Consider the following 24779-nt stretch of genomic DNA (forward strand, 5'->3'; position numbering starts at 1 on the left):
TCTGTAAGATTGTTTCAATGAACACCATATTATCTAGAACCCCCTAAAGATTTTAGGCTGTCTATGCCTGTTTTAAGCAATTGATTGCCATTTATATTTCTATATATTCCATAATTACTCTCAGGTACCCAGACATAGAATTATAAATGACATAATCGTGATAAATGCAAATCGGGGGAGGTGGACCATAAAAGATGAGAATTTACAAAGAAACAATTTGAGTGATGAATAAGAATAGCAATGATTGCATTATAGATTAATATTTTTTTTACAAAGGAAGTTCTCATAGGCATGGAAAGAATGACCTGTACTGTTCTTGGCCCTGATAATTATTACCTATAAGGGGCCTTGAAAAAGGTTGTAACCTCTCTGGGCCTCAGTTTACTCATTTGTAAAATAGGAGGACTAGATGGCATGATCCTTTAAGGTCCTTTCCAGCTCAAAACCTATGAACCTTGGATTCTTCTACAAAGGAATCCTCTTTCAATTGTTGGTGTGTATTTGGAGTTCATTAAGATTTTAATTCAATTTGCAGAGAAAGCTTTTTGCAATTAGAGGAGATGGCAAGTCCTCCATCACTAGATATCTTTAAGCAGGGACTGATTCATCACTTCTCTAAGATGCTCTAGGAAGGAACTCCCAGGGTAATTATAGAAGGGAAGTAAGATAAAATTAGCTTTAATGTCCACTTCAGGATCATAAAGTTTTAGATTTAGACCTATAAGGGACCATAGAGCCCACGTAGTACAACTTCATTATTTTTTTTAAAAAACTCTTACCTTCAGTCTTGGGATCAATACTGTGTATTGGTAAGGGCTAGGCAATGGGAGTCAAGTGACTTGCCCAGGGTCACACAGCTGGAAAGTGTCTGAGGCTAGATTTGAACATAAGACCTCCTGTCTGTAGGCCTGACTCTCAATCCACTGAGTTACCCAGCTGCCCCCAACGTCATTATTTTAAATGAAGAAATTGAAGATATGTCTAGGAGGTTATTTATGGCTTTTATAAGGTTATATAGTTTTGTAAATGAGATTTGAACCCAGGTCTTCTGATTCCAGAACCAATTTTGATCCTAATATGCCACTATGACCTCAGATATTATAATCAATAACAGAATAAATTAGAGAAAATCTTCAGGTCAGCTGTGTTTATATGTACCTGAGTCTATCTATCATGGAACCATTCAGAACCCCTTCATTCAAATTCCTAACATTTAGCATTTGTCCAACTGCAAAAATTATTCATTAAAAATAATTTTATAAAATAATCAGAGTTGTGAGTGAATATTTGCATATTTTAAGAGTTTAATTCTATCTTTCACCATTCTCTCCTCAATATACCTGATTTTTCAGTCCACCATATGTATTGCAATTGGCCATGGTTTCACTCTTGGTTGTAACTTTTCAGGCATTTTTCAATCCCCCAATTTTATCCCATTTCCAGTTTTCTTGTCAGAAGTACTGAAATAGTTTGACATTTACTTCTCTAAACCATTTTATAGATGAGGAAACTGAGGCAAACAGAGTTAAGTGACTTTCCAAGGATCACACAGCTAGTATGTGTCTGAAGCCAAATTTGAACTCAGGGAGATGAGTCTTCCTGACTTCAAATATGGCATTCTATCCATTTGTACCATCCTTGGTTGGTCCTACTTAAAAGCAGAGGCAGGATCTTGGAGCAGAAAGAATTCTGAATTTGAAGTTAGAGGACCTGGTTTCAACTCCTGATTCTGATTAGGCATTGTCACTTCACAACTCTTAATTTTTGTATCTATAATGAAGGGGTACAACTAAATGGCCTCTTAGGTTCTTCCATGGCTAAATCTATGATGCACTGATCCTACCTCCATGGTATTTGACATGGGCCTTGCTGTGAATATCTCATTACCCTTTCTTTTTCTGGCTACCTAAGAGACACATTGGCACCAAGAGCCAAGTTTTCCAATTGCCAGGCTATGGTCCAGCAGCAGATGACAAAAAAATTTGAATGCCTCACAAAACTTTTACTACCAAATTTCCATTACTCTCAACAAAAGGACTTTATTACTTTTTTTATTTGTATCCCCAGCATCTAGCACTATGCCTGACACAAAATGAGTGTTTAATAAATGCTTATTGAGGGGCAGTTTAGTGGCACAGAGAATAGATCACCAGGCATGAAGTTGGGAGGGTCTAGGTTCAAATTTGGTCTGAGGCACTTACTAGCTGTATGGCACTGGGCAAGTTACTTAATCCTTGTTGTCTAGCCCTTGCCCTTCTGTCTTAGAATTGGTATTAAGACAGAAAGTAATTTTTTTTTAAATAAGTAAATGCTTAGTGAGTGAATTATTACTTCTAAATATGTATTTATATTTATTTATAATATATTATTTATAATAATTACTTCTATATATGTAAAGACTAACTCCTTCTACTCCTCTTTTTGTCTCTGCTCCACCCCTCATCCTTCTCCTATTCTCCCTTTCTCTCTGTGAGACACCTAGACCTACCACACTAAGGCTGTGGAAGGCACAACGTATCCCTTTTTTGGTTGTTGTTCAGTCACTTCAGTTGGGTCTGACTCTTTGTGATCCCATTTGGAGTTTTTTTGGCAAAGATACTGAAATGGTTTGTCATTTTCTCCTCCAACTTATTATACAAATGAGGAAACTGAGGCAAATAGCATTAAGTGGCTTGCACAAACTCACATATCTTGTATCTGAGGACAGATTTGAGCTAAAGAATATGAATATTCTTGACTTAAGTCCAGCATTCTATCCACTTTCCCTTTTGGCTCTCCTAACAAACCTTAAATGAGGATTTTAGAAAAGCAGCAAATATTAGGTTAACACATATAGAGGGTGGCCAAAACACCTAGATTCACCCTTTCATGGACCTCAAACAATGAGAAAAACATGGATGAAAAGAGCCAACCCCTCCATGAGTATAATTATCTAAAACTTTTCTCCAAGATGTGGGAGCAAAAATTTCAGCCAGTGACCTTTAAGCAAGACATATAACCTATCATGCCTATTTGCTGAAAGTGATCCTATAGATTGAGTTTGTGTGTATGTGAGTGCATATACATGCTTGCATGCACTTTTTTTTTTAATAGATGAAATACTCAGTTTTCCCTGAATGCCCCTGAAGGCATGGCTTCTTTACAGCCAATAAGTTTCAAGGATCTAAGGCATTCTCATCTAAGCATAGTTTCATAATCTCTGATTTTTCATGACTCTTGATGAGTTCATGAAGTGCTTAGTCTTGTAGCATTAGAATTACAAACATTCATCTGTGTAGAAAAACAAAAATGCATTCCCCATCGAAAGACTCCAGGGTAACTTCTGAGAGCAAATTTAGGTCACTCAATCTATTTCTCATGGCATAAGAGTTGGGATTTTTTTAATTCATTATGAAAATATAAGAGGTACTCATTCATTTTACAGTTCTTTTGAGTGCTGTGTAATAGAGAAAGCATTCACATGTGATAAAATAGTGCCAATAATATGTTCATTTTAAAAGGGACTGGATGATATATTATTCTTCAGTTGAAATTTATATGAACTGCTGCTCCTTAGCTTTTAAGCAGTGAAAGATTAGAGCTCTTCCATCAATATGCCTTTCTTAATACAACAAAAATTCTCCTAAAGCTGATCTGTTCCCACACTGGGGATTTCTTCTAATTATTTACACATTGCTTGTTCTCAAAATCACACTGTCTACAAAATTTGCCTCATGGACATTTCTGCCATATTTTTAACTCTATTTCCCCTTTTATCTTCAAATCATTAACCATTCATTAAACAGCTACAGTGAACAAAGGGTTGTGCTAGGTATTAGAGGAAATTAAAATTTAGGAAAAACAAATGAAGAAACCCTGTTCCTTGCCCTCATGGAGCTTCTTGTCTAGGAGAAGAATGAGGCACATAATCAGAAAATTAAATTTCAAAAAGAATGCAATGTGGAGCCTAAAAGAGAAATGGTTAATATTGCCTGAATGGATTTTTTAAAAATTCCTTGGAAAGAAGGCATTGGGATCTTTTAGGGATAGATAATAATGAAATATTCCAATAGGATAACAAAATCAAGAGGTCATTTCAGACATCATGAGGAACAGCATGAGCACAGCCACACAGGTAGAAGAAGAAATCAGGTCAATTTTTTGAGATAAGGAGAAATCTAACTCAATCAAGTGGGTAGAGGGATTTAATTAGAGCTGAAAATCTAGATTAGCTTCAGAATGTAGAGGACATTAAGTGCCAGTCAAAGGAGTTTAGACTTTATTCAGTAAGTAATAGGGAACCATAGAAGATATTTGAGCAAAATAGTGTCCCAACCAGACTTATACACATGGAAGATTAATTAGATAGACTAATTTGGAAGATTAATCCATAGATCAGAGGAATGAGATAATAATATAAGAAATATCTGTTTGCAGGTTATTGGACTAGTTGATGAGGGTAATAATGAGGAGCAGTGCAAGGATGATAGCAATGGGAATAGAGAGGCAGAGGGAAATATACCAGAGATTGCAGATGTAAGATTTGTGGAACTTGGTATATTGGATGAAATCATTCAAGAGAGAAGAGTCAATGATTTATAACCCATAATGAGAATAACAACTAGCATGTATGCAATGCTTTAAGGTCTGCATAGCACTTTGCAGGTGTTATCTCATTTGGTCCTCATAGCAACCTTGGGAGATAAATGTCATTATTATACCCATTTTACAAATAAGAATTCTAAGACTGAGAGATTAGGTGACTTGTTCAAGAGCACACAACTAGAAAGTATTTAAAGGAATATTTGAAGCCAAGTCTTCCTGTTTCTGTCCACTTCAACATCTTACTACAAATAGTCACGTTATAAGGAGGAGCAGATTTAGGGGAAAGTATTGAGGACTGTTTTGAGTTTCACTCTACCCCTTTAACATTTATATATCTAAAATATTCATCATAAAGGTATAGTAAATAAAAATGACAATACTAGAAAATGTGGAGATGTGGGGAATATCTATCCCTCCATCACTGCCTTATAAGTTCAAGACCTAAAGTAAATCAGATCGCATATGGATTTTTATTATACACACAGAGAGATACGCATTTATGTGTTTGTTTATCATGTTCATATACACATATGTAACAGATATCTGTATATAACTAGTTATAAGTTAATATTATGTATGTACATGTATGTGTATACAGATATATATAAAATATATGTGTGTGTGTTCACACAGATGGCGCAGCTAGGGGCCAAAGTGGCTAGAAAGCTGTATCTGGAGTCAGAAAAACTTACCTCCTTCAGTTCAGATCTGGTCTCAGATACTTTCTTAGCTGTGTGACCCTGGACAAGCCACTTAACCCTGTTTGTCTCAGTTTCCTCATCTGTAAAACGAGCTGAAGAAGGAAATGGCAAACCACTTCAGTATATTTGATGAGAAAACTCCAAATGGAGTCCATGAAAAGCTGAACTGAACAACAGTATTCACATAGCATACATATGTATGCATGTATATATGTGTATATGTATATGTTTTTTTAATAGATGGGGAGAAGGTAGAATTACATAAGTAACACAGCCTTGACAGACTAGAGAGAAACTGAAAGTTTAGTGAGTTCATAAAAAAGGCAATAAAAGTGGCTATATGTACCAGTGACTAATAATAGCAGCTCTCAACAGATGGGTATTGGGTAGGCATTTACACTGATAGATGGATAATGTTCCACAGAATTGACTATCCTCATATTGTGATGGTGTGAGGCTCTATCAGAAGCTACATAAATCTTGTAGTTTCAAGCATAGATACTATGTATTCCACAGAACCAAATAATTATTTTTATTCTTAGTCAAAGCAATCCAATCCAAAAATCACTCAGCCTCCACTCAAATACAACCAAAGAGCTATATAATAGTAGCAGAACTTGGAGCTCCATCATACACTGGTATAACTGATGTTTTGAAATCAAGTATGGGATTTCAGAATTAAATTTCATTCAATTGACTTTAGCGCATTACAATGTGCCTGTTACTATGCTTTTGGATTCTAATGCAGTTGCCTCATAGATTAGTATCTCTTCTAATTTCATCTTACCTAAAGATCTGATCATTTTCAGGCTTCATTTAGCACTTACATTCATATAAGATCATCCCTATCTTCATCTATATTTTTCATTTGCCTAAAATCATAAAATAAGAAGATTGAACTAGATGTCTTCTAACATCTTCCAATTCTACATATAAGGTCTGATGATCCCCTTGACAAAGGTTAGAGATCTGTGACACTCCACTAGAGATACCTGCCCACCTCCCTCCCAGTGTTGACCTAGATTGCTATTCTATCGGTTTGGTCATTCAATACTTTAGAATTTCTTGTAAATATCTTTAATAATAAATGTATAGATGCAAAATTTTGGAGCTACAAAGAAACTTATAAACAAATACCATCATTTTTTCATTTTAAAAAAATTGACCCCAAGGAAATAGAGATACTCTCAGATCATTCAAGTGGCTAACTAGTAAGTAGTAAAGGTGGACATAGAACTCAGGTGTCTGAATTCTTGCACCAATGGTTTACTTAAAATAGAATATCATCTTCTAAAAGTGAACACAGGATAATTCTTCTAAATCTACAAAGATTTTTTTAAAAGAATTCTCTACTCTGGTTTTTGTTACATTCACTATGGAAAAAATAAAAATTAAAAAACCAAAATAATAATATTTCACTTATGCCTTTCTGTCAGAGTTCACCTCTAAGTTCCATTCTGTATTCTTCCTTTTAAAGCACTTGGTACATTCCTTACCCCCTGCTATTTCTTCCCATACTTATGGAAATTCCATACTTTAATTACTGTACTCAAAAATGGAATACAATAAGAAATCTTAGGGAACATATAAAATCTCCCTATTTGCACTTCATTACATAAACTGTCTTTATGTTTCACAGCAGGAATACCTATGACATGTTGCATTACATTTGGAGACTGTAGTGATGAGCAGATGCTAAATACTGTTATTCAATATGTCACTTTTATTTATTGATCTATACTCTTTGTTTTGCCCCCTATAGCTGTAAATGAAAAAGCCATAAAACTAAATGAAACTCTTGGAGCCCAAGACAAAGCCCTGGAGAAAAGCTTTCAAGAGCTACAACAAGAGATTGATCAGATGATGGCGGAATTGAGGCAGAAAAATCTAGATATGCAAAATGAAGTTGCTCAGGATGAGCTGGTGTAAGTCAATATAGCATAGACTTTCTTTTTCTGAACCTTACACTTGTGCCTCTTGACCTTTTTTTTTTTTTCAAATTACACATACATCTTTTAAAATGTATATATTAACCTGGGGGAAAATGTTTCCTTACATTCAGTGATGACACTAGATCCATGAGAGAGGTGTTGTGCTAGTAAAGAAATATTCAAAGGAAGGAATAAAAAAAAAGAATGCTTGATTGTGGGAGGAAATAAAACGAAATAAGAAACCAAGAGAATTCTTGGCTTGCTTTAACCCTGCTATACATCAACACAATCATCCCTAGAAGTATAACAGAGATTTTTGGCCACACTCTGAGGTCCAGGTCTATTCCATTTTACCTCTAGCTCTAGGGTTCTCTGGTGCCTCGAAGGGGTTAGAAATTCTCAGTTGTCTTATATTCACACAAAGCCACCACTGATTGGGTTTTTTATTGGGTTCACTCCATTTTTAGAGGCCTAATAACCAGGATCCCAGCTTTATTTAACCTCTTAATATGACTCACTTTGATAAAGAGGTACTTCACAGATATAGAAGGAATATGCAAACATTTCCTCTAACCCCTTAGAAGTTTAATTCTTCCTATATTCTGAATGAGGGAGGGGTAGTGAGAATTAGGATCATGGTTTATTCAAATTTCTATATAACATCATTAGTCCCAATGTAAAAATGGAGATTTTGAACCCCAGACTTCAATTCCCAGAAGTCTTTGGTATTTCCCAGAATCCCCTGTAATCTTACCTAAATCTCCACATTGGCAAGATCACAATTGGTATTTAAAAGGCAGTAATGCCTACCTTGACCTCTTCTATGCTCTCGCTCTCTCTGCTCAGCCATTGCAATGATGTAGTAAGTAAGCTTTGAATGGGCTAATCAGCCCTGGGCACATGGTTTATTATTTTGTATCCTTGATTCTAACAATCCTTAATAAACCTCATAAAATATAATAATTTTATTGCTAGATACTAATTTAATTTTTACACCACCAAGTTCACACCCAAATGTGGTGAACTGGCTTTCTAGACCACAGTTCCTTCTAGCTTTCCAGCTAAGATGGCTTGAAATCTCTGTAGGGATCCTTAGAAATCTAGATCCCCTGCGCTCAAGCTGGTCAAAGATTCCACTCCATTCTCTTAGAAACCCTTTTCAGGATGAATGAAAAATGTTAAAACTCAGGCCCGTTTCTAGGAGCCAAATGGTCTAAAGGATAGGGAGAGAGGAACTGTCCCTCAGGACTTCCCCACTACCCCATCTTGTTACTTTCTATTGGTCCTTTACCCCCATACCCAACAAGTGCAAGAAAAATCCCAGACTGTGGTCAGGCAGGCAGTTTAGGATACAGTTCCAGCTTTAATTGATTTAATTGAGCCAATGAAAAAATGGCCATTTTCAACCCCACAGTAGACAAGCAGTTGTTTACACATGCATCAGTTCTCTTCTCTTGCAGAATCAGGTCCCCCAACATCTTCCATGTAAGTGACACCTTTTTAGTCAGTCTAGGCATACCTTCATTGCACAAATATCCCTGCTTGGAAGTTGTATCCTAAAAATCATCAGAGAGCCTAAAAAATCAGTAAAAAACATTAAGTAATGATTGAAACTTGTCAAGATAAAGGAATAATTGAAGGCAAAACTATGACTTTTAAAAAACACATGGAAATAGACGAGTACAGAAAATAATTTAATGTATATTATATACATATACATTTCAACCTACATGTAAAATAATGATTCTATATGCTATACTTATGGTGAAACTAATTTTTTAAGCTGATGATTTGTTTAATTAACTTTCTCAATTCAAATTCATAAACATCATTAATATATATTTTTAAAACCCTTACTTTCCATGTTAGAAACAATATTGTGTATTGGTTCCAAGGCAGAAGAGTGGTAAGGACTAGGCAATGGGGGTTAAGTGACTTACCCAGGGTCATACAAATAGGAAGTGTCTCAGGCCAGATTTGAAGCTAGGACCTCCTATATCTAGGCCTGACTTTCAATCCACTGAGCCACCTTGCTATCCCCACTACTATGTTTAAAAAAAGAAAAGAGGATAATCAAGCATAATTCATTAATATTTCAAATTCACCACTATTTTGGTGATATAAGATACTAGAAAAAGGATGAGAAGCATCAAATAAAGAACACTTTGAGAGGCATATCAAGAAAGAAGTGCCAAGTAATTCAGTATTGTTAAGAGTCTTGTCTTAAAATCTATTCAACAAACTTATTAAGGGTGAATTATTTTTCATGTTCAAGTTAAAGCAGTAGACTTCTGAGGCCCCATCAAACTGTAAGAGACTGATCTTTTCTTAAGCTTTTACAATTTGCACAGCATGGTGTTAAGTTTCTGGCGAAATACAAGGTTTAGTAAGATGGAGTCACTGCCCTCATGGAGTTTACATTCTGTTAGAGGGCTGAGGCAAAGCAAAGAATGATAATATCACTAGTATCTGGTAAGCACATTAGAAGTTAAATGAAGTCCTATGAAGTACAAGAAGGAGAGTCATTACTGATCAAAGTAAGGAAGAATCATAGAAAAGGCTGCACTTGAGTTAGACTTTAAAGGTTGTATAAGAATAGAATGGGTAAAAGGGAGAAAAGAATATGTCAGACAGAAGAAAGGAGAGCATGAGCCATGGAAGAAAAAGGACTAAGCATGTATGTCTTTAAACCCTTACTTTCTGACCCAATAACAACTCTAAGATGGAAGGGCAAAGGATAGGGAAATGGAGGTAAGTGATTTGCCCAGGGTCACACATATAGGAAATGTCTGAAGTCAAATTTGAACTCAGATCTTTCTGACTCCAAGTCTGGCACTCAATCCATTATGTCACCTAGCTGCCCCAGAATAAGCATATAGTAGGCACATGTTATGAGCCATGCACTGTGCTAAGCACTTAAAAAGTTATTCTATTTGATTCTCACAACAACCTTGGACTGGGACTATTATTATCCCCCTTTTATGTTTTGAGCAACTGAGGCAGTCAGTGATTAAGTGATATACCCAAAATCACATGACTAAATAGTTGAGAATAGACTGACTCCAGGACCAGTCCAGTGTGCCACCTAAATACCTGAAAAGATTTGAAAGATTAAAAGACATTGTTGGCAGTCAAAGAGTAGTCCCATTTGTTTGAATTCACATATGCATTTGCCCACAGGGCAATATAAATATTAGGAATAGATAAATTGGAAGGTAACTCATGTGGTTGTTATTACAAAAATATGTGAAGGACCAAAGGATCATAAATTTAGAGCCAAAAGAAGATTTAAAGACTGAGTCCTACTGAGGTAATGCAGTAATCCCCAAGGTCATGCAGTATTAAATAAACTCAGGTTTCAGGGCTCCAAAGTCTCTGATTTAGAAGTATAAGAATTTGAGAATTTCCCAAAGCACAGAGGCCAGGAGAACTCAAATCTCTGACTCTAAGCCCTGAATTCTATGTATATGCTGACACTACCACATAGTTGTTATGAGACAATCTATTCGCCACATACAAACTTCCCGGGGAAAGGCTCCAACTTTTCAAATTCGTATCATATTCTGAGGTAAGATACATGTCTGTTCTGTCACAGAGACATGAATTATATAACTGTGATGGGGTTAGGTCCACACAAAAAAAAATCAGCTGAGACAAAAACAGTAGGGAACATGTCATAGTAATAATAACCAACTAGCCAAAGAAATAGCTTGTCAAACTTCCATTCAAAGACCATTTCAAATCAGGCATATTAATATTCAATCCCCTTCATTCAGAGTGATATTGAAATAAGCCAAGAGTCTCATTATGGTGAAAGAGGTGATATTTTTTGACAAGTGAAATGATTCATAAAACTCACTTCATGAGCCTGATTCTTGGAATGATGGTGAAAAAGCATCTCACTTGCAAAATCATCATACAGCACTGATAAGGACTAAAGCCTTCTATTTTTAATTCTCAGAAAAAATGGATTGTGATTTTTTTAAGGACCAATTTTCTAATTGCTTTAGTAATAGGGATTCTTCTTACCACCTCTTTCCATCCTTGCTTTTTTCTATGTCTTTCTTTTTTTATTTTAACTTGGATATTTCTTTTACACATGATCTGATGCAACAAAAACATGGTGATGAAGTGGGCTTTTGACCAGTTGTTGGGGTTGGTGTGATTCCAGAGCTGCTGAAGCCCTTCTGAGGAAAGTAAAGAAGTTATTTGGAGAATCCCGGGGGAAAAATGAGGAGTTGGAAAAAGAAGTCAGGGACAAACTGATGGATTACCAAAGCAAAATAGATGATGCCCAGGACCTGTTGAAAGAAGCTACAGATAAAATCAAAGAGGCCGATCGCTTATCTGAAACAAACCAAAAAAACATGACTGATCTGGAGGTAAGTGCTTAAGGTAGAAGTATTGTACCAAAACCTGATGGGACTGGGGATGAGGGGGAAACCAGAGGGTGAAGTTCAGAGCCTGAGCCTATAGAGCTAAATTTTTATTCTACACATTCAAAAACCTTAGCTATACAAAGTTCAAAAAGGCTAGTTAGTAAAGAGCAAAAACTAGAAGGTGGCAGAAAACACAACTTGGAGAAGGGTTGAAGGAATAAATAATAAAACACATTTAAAATTGCTTTTTTTGTAAATCATATATATTGAATGCCAAAAAAACTTGATTAACTTTGACATGCATGTATTTAATTTGTGTGAAGATGCAGTGAAATTCAAAAGCTCCATGACAATAATATATCAGAAGTTGGGGTAGGAAGAGGTTGATAATTTTCTGTTTTTCTCTAGGGATCACAGATACTATTTTGTGTGAGAGGGAGGAAATGTTTTTTTTAATAATTTCCTCTTCCATATTGCCAACTATTATGTCACAAAATAAAACTACCTTAAAAAGTACAAAAAGTTTAATGTAATATATTTGAAACAACACTTGACAGGTTTTTAGGAGGCCTGGACTATAGTCCTGACTTTGCCAATAAGTGGCCACTAAATGGCCCAGGACAAATCTCTCAACTAGTATTCTACAACAGGGATACAACCAATATTTGCCTACAGATTTCATGACACTGTATCTAGGTCTCATGACCAATAGAGTACTTGGTAATCTCACTGTTCATTTCCCATGCTTCAACAATGATCCACTTCTAATCCCAATTATATATATATATATATATATATATATGTGTGTGTGTGTGTGTGTGTGTGTGTATATATCATATTCTTTATATGCTATTTCTCTTAAAAACAGTTATTCAGAACTGAAATGTGGCTACCTACTTTTATCTGCTCTGTATCTCTCCTTTACCCTTTGGATGATCCACAATTTTAATTCTCTAAAAATAAGGTATTCTATGACTTTCAGAAGCATAGCAACTCCAGGAGAATATTTATTTTAAAAGGATGAAATTTTGTTTTATCCAAAGACAATCACATATGTTTTTAGTTCATTTTCCATGTACAATGTATACCCAATATGTATATAATAATACATATTATGAATGGATTATATATACACTGTATAGATTGACCATCTAACCATAGTTGTAAAAATCTGAAAGATAGGCAATATCCCTCCACTTGGTTTTTTCAGAAGAGATATGCCTATTGTTAAAATTTTTATGGTTGGACTGAATATTTAATTGGTGGCCACCAGGGATTTAATTTCTAAATCCCAAAATGAATTACTAAAGTAAAATGTAATTTATGGTAGTTTATTTACAATAGAGGGAATATATTAAGGAAGAGAGAAAAGGGGAGAGAAAGAGAGACAGATAGAGCTCTGGCTTCCTCAGAGCCAGGTAGAAATTCTAAGCCCCAGCCAGGGAAAATGAGTTTTAAGATGACGGGCCTTTCTCGGAGGTTCACACCTCAGAAAGGCAAGGAAACTAAGTCAGCCTTTTACTCACCATGGTGACAGTCTAAAAAGAAAGCAATCTGAGGTCTCCTGAAGGAGCTCCTCCAGGGATCTAGTTCCACAGCCAAGTGTCTTCACTCAAAGTCTGAGTGTCTGTTTTCCAGTCCAACTCCTAGTGACTGATGTTTCTTCCAGTCTCTCCTCTGAGTGACTGAATCCTACCTCCTTGTGTGCCTCTGTTTCCTCTATTTAAAGACCTTTTTCTCTTGTGTCACCTCCCCTAAATTTTACATCTACCAATCACAGCAGATGCTCCTCTCCAGGACTGCCCACTCAATGTATGAAATGGGTGTTATCACCTTTTTGTGGTTAAAATGGGTAGATCTACTTCAAATACTGTTAACACTTTGGGGATTAAAATCTAACAATAGACAGGATTACAATTTTATTTTCACTATCAAGGAAGAATTAAGTACCTGCATTGTTACAATCAGGAGATAGCCAAATCCAATTTTCACACTATCTTGTTCTGTCTGTACTGCCCAGCTCATCAATGGCTATATCCAAGCTCAACAAAGATCAAAATTTCATTATTCAATCCCATGGCCTTTCTGACTACTCATATGTCTTGGCCTTTTTGAATGGTTGACATCCCCTCCTTCTAAATATTCTCTCACCTTTGGATTTTCAAAATACTCCCTTGCTCTGGTTCTCTTCCAACCTGTCTCAACCATCGTTCTGATTCTCCTTTTCTATTTCTGAACCTTTGTGTATGGATGTATCTCACAATTTTGTCTTGGGCTCTTTTCTTCTCCCTCTACTATTTCCATTGGTGATCTCATCAGCTGTTACATATTCAACTATTATTTCTATGCAATTTTCAAATCTATCTTTCATTCTCTCCTGAGTTCCAGTCTTACATTTCCAATTGTCTAGTTGTTTGATCTCTACCTGTAAATCCTGTTGGTCACTCAGAACTCAATATGTCCAAAAGACAATTGATTATCTTTCACTCTAAACTTTCCCTTCTACTTAATTTCCCTATTTCTACCAAGGGCACAATCGTAATCCACAACACTGAAATTCACAATATAAAAGTAATGAAAAACTCTTCACTAGGACTCAAACCCTATATCCAACCATTTGCCAAGTCTTATGGATTACATCTCCTCAATATCTACACTCTTTTCTCTCCTGATACCCAAATAGCTCTAGTTGAGGTACTCATTGCTTCTTGCCTATAATTTGTGGTAAGATACTTAACTGGTCTCCACACTTGCAGTCTCTTCCCTCTAGAATCAATTCTCGAAGTTGACAATTAACAGGATGTCACCTCTAAACAGAAGCTGAACATCCTCCTAACAATAGCAAACACTTTTGGCAAGCATACAGCTCCCTATTTTATATTACACAATACAAACAAACAGAAATCTTTGAATAGAGTTATCTTTGTTGTCACACCTTTTGGGGAATTTTTTTATGCTTTAGACATATGTATCTTGTTGGAGGAGAGCTTTTAAAGGGGTCATTTTGTTATACTAAATCAAAAGTTGTTTTGGAGTAAACAAACAATAAGCACCATGGATTCTTGTATTCTTTAGAGTCTTTTTTTAACACTAATTTTCCATCCTATAATCGATACTGTGTATTGGTTACAAGGCTGAAGAGTGGTAAGGGCTAGGCAATGGAGGTAAAGTGACTTGTCCAAGGTCATACAGCTATGAAGCATTGAGGCCAGATTTGAACCCAGCCTGGCTCTCAATCCACTGAGCCACCAAGCTGCCCCCTCTGTAATAGAAATAGATATTCTGTGAAGAATATTTCTAGTTGCATTGAATGATATACTCTGGCTTGTAACTAGAGAGATACCAGGGGAATCTGGGGGTGCCTAGTTGTTATGGAGATAGAAATACTTCTGAGAGATGGAGAGATGGTCCCCCTTAAGTGGACTCTGAGATTTATGAGGAAACACTCTTTTCTCAAGTAAGGGGGTTCATTGGGAACAACAGGATGGAGAACGGAGGTAAAATGAGGTGAGAGGGATGAGAATTTCCTTAATCTATAATGAGGGATAGGAGGATTATGGAAAATGTCATTCCTGTCACACCTGTGACACAAAATTTGTCAGGAGATGGAGGACAACTATTTAATCTTCTTTCTTCTTTAGCCACACAAATTATACAATCAGTTCTTCAAGTTCAGCTACCACCATCAGCCACACAAAACCTTCTTCTTGCCTCCCCTCTCCCAAAGCCAAGAGACTTCCACATAGGACAGAAGCTAACAAGGGCACCTGTTCCCAGCTTCCTCCCTCTTCAACCTGGCTTGACTCTCCAACTGACTTTTCCTGGGAACATTCTATTTGGAATCTTCACCTTGATTGACAGATGATGACCCCAGCTTTCTGTCTTGCATGCATACAATTCTCTCTTCCTTCATGCCTCTTCCACACTTCTCTATGTCTTTCAATCAGTTGTTTGACACTAAAGAAGTGGTCTGAATATATGTGGCTTTTGGCTGTCACATTTCTCACCTAGGCAACCACATGGTGTTAGGTGTCTGAACCAGTTTCTAATGTCTTTTAGACTGCTTATTGTGGCAATTGATTTATATCAAATAAACTTTCTGAGGATATGCTGATAGTCTGTATTATTACTTATTCTTTGGTCCATTTCACTTTTTGAGTTTCAAAAAATTGTTCAAATAGTTCAGATTGAATTGCTCTTGAATATTTTGAATATTTGAATATTTGAATAATTGAATATTTTCTTCAATTTTTAAAAATAAATTTTATTTTTATCTTTACTTTAGCAAGTCAATATCTGACTTCATACACATAGATGATTCATAAATTATAAAAGAAAGTTTTCATTTCCTGTCTGTTAAAATATAATCATTTTGGGCAGATAGGGGGTTCAGTAGATTGGGATCCAAGCCCAGAGACAGGAGGTCCTAGGTTCAAATTTGTCCTCAGATACTTTCTAGCTGTGAAATCCTTTGACAAGATACTTAATCCCCATTGCCTAGCCCTTATCATTCTTCTGCCTTGGAACCAATACATAGTACTGATTCTTAGTCAGAAGGTAAAAGTGTATATATAAATATATAGTCTTTCTCCTCAGGTCTGTGATAAACGGAAGACAGATGCTTTTCCATATATGTATAATCATTGTCATTGTTTGCCAGGTCATTTTGTAATCTCTATGTCTAGGAAATGCCCTAGCCCTCTCCTTGAAGGAAGTATTCACAAGATATAAACATCAATCTAGTGTGTAATGTAGAAGCCTCTCTCATTTCTTACTCCAATATTATGTTCTTAATGTATTTTCTGCCATTCACCCTTACTTGAAGCTGACATATAACAAAGATGAAGTAGCTAGGGCTTTTCCCAGGGTACTGACATCCAAAGAGCACACTCTATCTCTCTCTAACCCTGAACCTCTTGCTCAGTAGTTCCTCCCAACTTATACCACATTACTTGAACCTAATCTCTCACTCAGCCCTATTCCTGAAGTCCCATCATGATAATGCCCCTCTCCTAGGACCCACTCATCTACTCTATAATTCCTAAATACCAAACACTCAAGGGGTTGAACCATCTCATCTCCCATCACCTTATATATCCTGTGGTCTAACTACCTACCCTGCAGTCTTGAATAATCCCCCACCTACCTTATCAAACTACTCCTCAGTGAAATAATTTCCAGGTACAACTCTCTACTGAAGTCACTAAATATTGAAGTATAGATTGACTTGGGAAATTTTCTATCAAGTTCTAGAATGTTATTGCCTTCTCATTCTCTGCAATAGATGTCAGAGGTTAAGATATCATTATCTTCCAAGATCATATCACAACCAAAAAAATGAAACTCAAAAGTGATTCAAGATTGGTATCTCAATTAACTTTTTTTCTCATCTGAAGAGACCCACTTAGAGTTCTATTCCCTCACCTTTCATCGCCATTCTTTTTAGATAGGCATACAGAGAAAAAAAATGTAGATGCTTCTCTCCTCATAAAACACATTTTTCATCCTGCTCTGTCTGCAATATTGAGTCAATTTCTCCACTCCATTCCCTGATAACCAGCATCACCATTAGAGTTCACATAAGGGTGAACTCACAACCTACACTGAAAAAGCCATTGGAATCAGGTTTATAAGTACTTCTGTGAGAAAACGCTTCCCTCAGAGATAAACCTGGGTCCAAATAATCTGATAATGAATCCTAAATCTTTCACAGCATACAATTTCACTTTCAACCCCAACCTTGACCTCTAGCCTATTTGTTTTTCCCAATTTTCTTCTGGATCAGCAGAAAAAGGAGGAAGGTGGAAGATTTGACTTCTGAAGTGTTCCTTTAAAGGTTTATCTTTGTGAAGTCTTTCTCCTCAGGTCTGTGAGAAATGGAGGACAGATGCTTTCCCCTAGAATGAAAAGACCTTATCAGTTTGAGGCTTTAACTGTCATGCTCAGCAATGTTTACAAGAAAAGAAAAGGAGGCATCTTATAAAACCAGATTCAGTACTCGATCATATTAGATATAAGGCAGCATGATTTATCCATTTCTGTGATGCATCTGGGTATAACTTCAAGTTACCTAAGGTTTCCTCTTTCCATTTTAATATATCAGTTTAAATTTTTAAAATTTACACATGTAGAAAGAAAAATAGTTTAGGAAATAGCTTAAGAAAAAGGGACGGCAAATGGTCCTTCCAACAAGTCCACCCACTTGGTGGTTTCCAAAACACAACATTCAAACTTCTGCTGAGAGCTTATGATAGACTCACCACCATGCTTCTTGTGGAGATCATTGTTAAGACCATTTACTCATCTTCCAAGTTTAAGTGATGACTTGTGCATGACTTTTTGTTCAAATTATGCACCAATATTTTGTGCCTCATTTGTCAGCTAGGATATAGTCATGAATAAAGCCCTGAATGAACCTGAAGTCAGGAAATCAGAAAGGCATGAATTTAAGTTCAAAGTAAGCAAAGCCACTTAGGCTCTATTTCCCATCAGTTTCCTCCACTGCAAAATGCTAATAATAGCAGCACTTACTTCATAAGATTGTAAAAATCATTATAAAGCACAATTCTTGCTTGACATATAGCTATATGAATGTTAGCTATAACGATCATTGTTATTATTATCATTAATATTAGTAGTCATTGTAGAAGTTCTACACTCCAGGGCAAAGATGATTTATAATAATCACTTGGTTCTCACTGTCCCCACAGCCGATATTTATAATAATGCTTTAAGGTTTGTAAAGCTTTTTTCTTTTTTTTGTAAATCACTTTAAAAAATTATTTCGTCTTATCCTTGCAACTACCTTAGGGAAGTAGGTGCTATTATAGACACATTTTTTTTTCAGATGAAGAAACAGACAGTTAAATGTTAAGTCACTTGCCCACAGTAGCACAGCTTATATTGTGCCTGAAGCAGGATTTGAATTCAAGTCTTCCTAATTCTAGCTCCAGAGCACCTTCTACTGTACCAACTACCTGTCAACGATCAATCAATTAATAAACACTTAGTAAGTGCCTACTATGTACCAAAGATTGTGCTAAGTGTTGGGATACATAAAGAGGCTCAAAATAGTCCCTGTACTCAAGGAGCTTTTAATTTAATGAAGGAAGCGGCATATAACACAGCAGATTATATACAGGATAAACATTAAATAGTTTAAAAGAGGAAAGCCCCAGAATTAGAGAGAAGTTGGGAAAGGCTTCCTGCAGAAGGTCAAATTTTAAATGGAACTTAAAGGCAATGATGAAGGTCACTACTCGAAGAGGAGTTTTCTTAAGAGAAAAATATGGATTATAATTAGCACCTATCTCACAAAGTTGTTGTAAAGGGTTTTGCACAGTGCTAAGCACTTAGTAGGTGCTATGTAAGTGCTTATTCCCTTTTTTTTAAAGAACTCTTACTTTGGGCCCCTACATAGTTATATGGATAGAACCAATCCTGAAGACAAGAAGTCCTGGCTTCAAATCTGGTCTCCAACATTTCCTCCCTCAGTGACCCTGGAAAAGTCATTTAACATCAATTGCCTAGCCCTTACCATTCTTCTGCCTTGAAATCAATACTTAACATTGATTCTAAGATGGAAGATAAGGATTTAAATTTTTTTTAATTCTCATTTCCTATCCTATTGACAACTCTAGGACAGGAGGGCAAGGGCTAAGTAAATGGAGTTAAGTGGTTTGTCCAGGGTCACACAGCTAGAAAGTGTCTGAGGTCAGATTTGAACCCAGGTTCTCTTTACACTAGGCCTGGCTCTATATATACTGTACACCTAGTTACCCTCTTTCCATTTTTATTTTTAAAATATTTCAATTTGTCAAAAATTATTTTATCTTTCTGTAATCAAATTCATTATTTTCTGCTTCCAAAGGTTGTTTCTCTTTGTTTCATTAAAATATCAATATTATTTCATTTTTTCAATTTGTTTTGATATTCAAAATATTTATATTGCTGAACCATGTTGTAAGGCAGGGGGCCCCAAACTATGGCCCCCGGGGCCACATGTGTCCCCCTGAGGCCATTTATCCAGGTCCCACTGCACTACTGGAAGGGGCACCTCTTTCATTGGTGGTCAGTGAGAGTGTGGTGGTGCCTCAAAGTGTGGTGTCGCTCACGTACAGTGCTACTTCCGGTGACATAATCCTTTGCTCTGTGCCTTGTTCTGAGAGTAACTGAACAAGAACGAGGTTCGGGGTAAAGGATTATGTGGCTGCAGAATGGAAGACCTCAGCATGGTGAGCAGTGATCTGGGGAAGGGGATTCTGCACTGTGTGTACTGCTGCCCGGTATAGTGGTGGCAGTGACAGGCCCATCACAGCCAGTGTTGCAGCCTCCACTATCCCAGACAGCAGTATACAGATTTATTCGTAGTTTTGTTTTTTTTTTAATAGTCCGGCCCTCCAACAGTCTGAGGGACAGTTAACTGGCCCCCTGTGTAAAAAGTTTGGGGACCCCCAATGTAAGGTATGGATCTAACCTATCCACCCATTTTTGGCCACTTGGTTAATCAAGTTTTCATTGAACTATGAGTTCTTTTGCCAATGTTTTTAAGGGTATAAATGAAGAAATTTTACAGATAAGCAAATCAAAATGGGTACTTAGTTACAAAGATCACACATGAATTAAACAGTAGATCCAGAAGTCCAACCCAAGTTCAACTCCACATCTTGTATTCTTTCCATTTTAACAATATCACAGAATCTTAGATTTTTTCATTGAAAATTTTATTTAATTAATTAATTTAGAATTTTTTTTTCATGAGAATATTGGATTTTGAGGGGACCTCAAAAGTCATCTTGTACAACCAGTACTGAAGAGGAATATCTTCCATAGTCTTCAGCTGATGACTACTCTATGCATCTAGCCATTGTTGGCCATGAGAATAAATCCCAAAATTGGAAATCATTTTTGAAAGAAATTTGTTTGGTCATTTGATACATGACAGGGCTGGAAAACCTTTTGGCTCCTTAACTAGTCTCTGAAGTTGATAGTATATAGTGTGCAAAAAAGAGTACCCATACCAACCAGAGTGCAACTTGTTAAGTACAAAATGGCAGAGGGGGGAATCCTAGACAAGGTCCATTGGCATGTATATCAATAAGCATAAACATTGAAATTAAGGTAGATCGAGATGTAAGCATAAGCTTTCAAATTTGAGGAACCCAAAACACAAGGATTAGGTGGACCTAAGATTTGGGTGGGATCTAAGCATTCCCTGAAGCCATATGGCTTCCTCTGAGAGTATCTCTGAGGTCAGACTGACCTACAAGTAAATTGTTAGATTAGATATTTTCTAGACATATAAAGCAAGGTTCAAACAATATTAATAAGTGATGACTAATAAAATATTTTTCTCCATAATTCAATTAGTTCCACTTTCACTGACCTCCATCTAACTTATTCATTCCATTTTGTCCACATGAGATAGCATTAGATACTTTGTTAAATACTTTGCTAAAATCCCAGTCAGTTAAATGTTTGGATTTTACCCTGTCAAAAATGTCACAAGATTGGAATGATAAAAATCATGCTATCTTTTAATGATCATCACTTCCTCTTCGAAACATTCATATTATCATCTTAATTTTACATTTCAGAATTTTGCTAGGAATAGAAGTCAATTTAATAAACCTATAATCTCTAATATATATATAATCTATAATTCAATCTCCTTTATTTTAATTGAGACAGCACTTAACATCATAAGTCTGCAACTTAAAAGGAAAATTCTCCAATATTTTTCAAAGGTCACAAACACCAGTTCAAAAGTCACATTTAGAAGTTTTTTCAGTAACATATTACTAGTGTCAAGGGTGATGGAAATAAAAGATATGAGTCATCTTCTACTGCTAGCTTAAACTCAAGTCCTACTGGGTCTTTAATTCCAGTGTTCTTGATAGAAATCTTCTCCAATTCTTCCCCTGCCATTCTTCCTCTACATTATGATACAAGCAAATATTATATAAGTACAAATAAAAGGACCCAGCAAAGATCCAAGAGAAGTTTGAGAAGATAAGGCTCACTTTCACCTAATTAGGATAAGAGAATCAATAAAGAATCTTTCTTCAGGAGAAGGCGCCACCTGAGCTGAACCTTAAAAGAAGGTTAGAGAAGGTTTAGTAGAACAAAATGGAAATGAAGTCCATTCCAGGTATGCGTGATTCTGTGAACAAAGGCAAGAGAGAGAACAAAACAATGTCTAGTTCATTTTACCTGGAACCTATAAACTCTAAAGGAGAATAGAATGAAATCTGGTTAGGAGGATAAGATAGTGGCAATTTTTGAAGGTCCTTGAATGCCAGCATAAGAAGTTTATAGTTTATTCCATTGGCAAGGGGGTAGTTGCTGAAGGTTTTTGAATAGAGAAGTAACACAGATTAAACACATTTGGAGATTGCTTAATCCTTTCTACTACTATATTTCAAGATAAATTCTGTCAATATGGAAGTCGAAACATTCAGAATCTACATCAATTCATTTAGTCACCAGGCTGCCATCCAATCTGTTCATTTTTTTTTTTTGCTTCCAAGTAATAAAAAGTAACCTATTATAAAAGTTAATGCAGATCCCAGAGGTGACTCATTTAGAACTGCTGCTTAAGAGTGGCTCATTATTGTGTTAAGAGACCATAATGTCTGAGACATTGAGTCTAACACCCAAATGGTTATAATCTTCACCCTTAAAATTTTTATAATATTAGAAATTACTATGATTCACACTAACATAACTAACCATATTTAGGAAAATTAATTGTTAAACTGTCAGTTACTATACAGCATATGAATATGGTAAATGAAAAGTATTTTCAACACAAGGTAAGAGCTGAGACTGAAAATCTGGAAAAGAATTAATTCACTTAGGCATACAATCTTAGCAGGGCTACATATGGAGATGTTGTGAGGTTCAAATGAGATAATGAATATAAAACACTTTGCAAACCTTAAAGCACAACATAAATGCTAGTTATTAATAATAATAATAATGATAATATTAACCTGTAGTCACCAAGCCCTTAGTCTGAAGGTTATTTTATTTCCTGAGCTTTCTATTGCATTCCTGCTGAATTCAAAGCAATATTTATGGAGCAATACAGGAGTGTGCTGCTAAATGTATAACAATTAGGGTGTGGAAAGGAGAAAAAAGAAGGAAATGTGTGCATACACATTTTTATTTTAATTTGCATTATTAACATTTTTCTTAAGTCCAGAAAATTAGCAAATAATAAATCAAGCTATGATTTCTAGGCAATTTTCAAGTTACAAATGCTTACACTGAAAGTTGAATATTGGTTCTTTCAAGCCCCATTACATCTTCTTCTAACATCCAAGTCACCTATAGGTAATCAGATTGGTTATATGTTGACCGCTACAGCAGTCTCTACATTATTAGGAAATGAAGAGGGTACATTGTAGAAGAAGATTGAGTGGAGTAAATTTGGCTAGCATAGTATTTTGCCATAGTTCATATGGTGTGGCAAAGCAAGAAAAACACTGTATTTTCAATCATAGTACAATTCCTTGGTTCAAGTCCTTATTAAACTGCTTGCTAATAATATGACTTGATAGGATTATTTGACCCCTATAGGGCCCCAGGTTGTTCATGTATGAAATGCTGGGGTCAATACCTAAGAACATTTCTAGATCTAAATTCTGATTCTGTTGATAATATTGAATTGATGAAAGTCCTTTGAGATTAACCTTTTTACAAAAGACAGTGGTAGAGATGGCAGAAGCAATGTCCTTACATGTCTCAGAAATATACTTATGTATATAGAATGTGTGTGGGATCTGATGAGATTTCCCTTCAGTCTTATATTATTGAAATAAGAAACTGGTATAATCAAATGTATATGTGGACATGAACAATCCATCATACTAGCACTGTGGATCTCTTATATTCTATAACACCACTATTCTCTTGCTCCAACAAACCTATGGCTTGCTACCATCTTTACCAGCTTTTCGTTGCCAACATTATTCCTCTCCTGTTACCCAATCAAAGAGCTGAGCTCTTGGGAGAGGATTTAGTTGCCTATTTTGCTTGAATTGATTCCTAGAGCAGCTTTATCCAACCTCCCCACTCAAAGTTGTGTAAATGATTCAGGGCACTTTCCTTGGGCTGCTTATCTTTTAAATTCTATACCCCTATTTGAAGACTATCTGAAGTGATTTTTTTTCAATGACCCTCTGATTGTTAATATCAATGAGACAAGGAGACATGCTCATGAGGAGACAAAAAGACAGTCCATCAAAAGTTCAAGTTAAAGAAAAGCAATAGCTCAATAGATAGCTCATGTTTGCTCTGTTGATCTACATGTCATTTGAAGAGAATAGGAGAAATATCCTCAGCACATTGGGTAGGTGTCCTCTAGGTCAAATTTATGAGAAAATAATGAACAAGAGTCACAAAAGATGAGTAAGCATGGGTGGAATACAATCTATGTTGCTGATAAGATTATGCATTTCTATGGGAACACATACTCAGGGGAATAAGTAGACTATTTCCCATTATTAAGTAGAATATTTCCTATTATTATTATCAGCAATCATTTAATCAAAGTATATTTATCATGTCAACCATATACTAGGAACGGGTATTACAAAGACCAAAAGAGAAGGAACACACTTACCCTCAATGAGCTTATATTCTATAAGATCAGGCCAGTAGTCAAAAGAAAAATATCATGTAATCCAGGAGATTCTAAAAGTCTTCTTTAAAAAATCCTCACTTCTGTTTTGGAGCCAATACTAAGTATCAGCTTGAAGAGAGAAATACACAGTAAAGGTTAGGTGATTGAGTTTAAGTGATTTGCCCAGAGTCAGATACCTGGGAAAAGAATCCTAGAAATCTTACTACAGTTTTAAATTAACTTTATTGTTATTATTATTTATTATAAATTCAAAATATTTTATTATTGTAAAGGCTATTAATTATGACAAAACTATACTAAAACTTTGAGGATGCCCTATATTCAGATATGGATAGCAGGGCTCAAAATAATGTTGATTACAGTTAAATTCACAAATAGAAAAGGTAAAGGGAATATTTGAATGGAGTATAAACAAGAAAAAAAACAAACAAACAAAACTATATACCAGATAGAATGAAAGTAGTATATTAACATCATAAAATTTCAGAGTTGAACAAGGCTTCTTAGGGCATTTGGTTCAGTGTGTGTCTTGGCA

General features: G+C 35.8%; 1 protein-coding gene across 1 annotated transcript in view; it reads left to right on the forward strand.

Moving 5' to 3' along the window:
* The window catches only part of LAMA2 (laminin subunit alpha 2), a 923420-nt gene that overhangs the window by 770072 nt on the left and 128569 nt on the right, over window positions 1-24779 (forward strand). The window contains exons 36-37 of the mRNA XM_056818751.1: window positions 7048-7210; window positions 11388-11598. Of these exons, the coding sequence (XP_056674729.1) occupies window positions 7048-7210; window positions 11388-11598 (374 nt within the window). The remainder of the gene's footprint in view (window positions 1-7047; window positions 7211-11387; window positions 11599-24779) is intronic.

This window comes from Monodelphis domestica, chromosome 2 (genome assembly GCF_027887165.1).
Source record: "Monodelphis domestica isolate mMonDom1 chromosome 2, mMonDom1.pri, whole genome shotgun sequence".
Lineage (NCBI taxonomy): Eukaryota > Metazoa > Chordata > Mammalia > Didelphimorphia > Didelphidae > Monodelphis > Monodelphis domestica.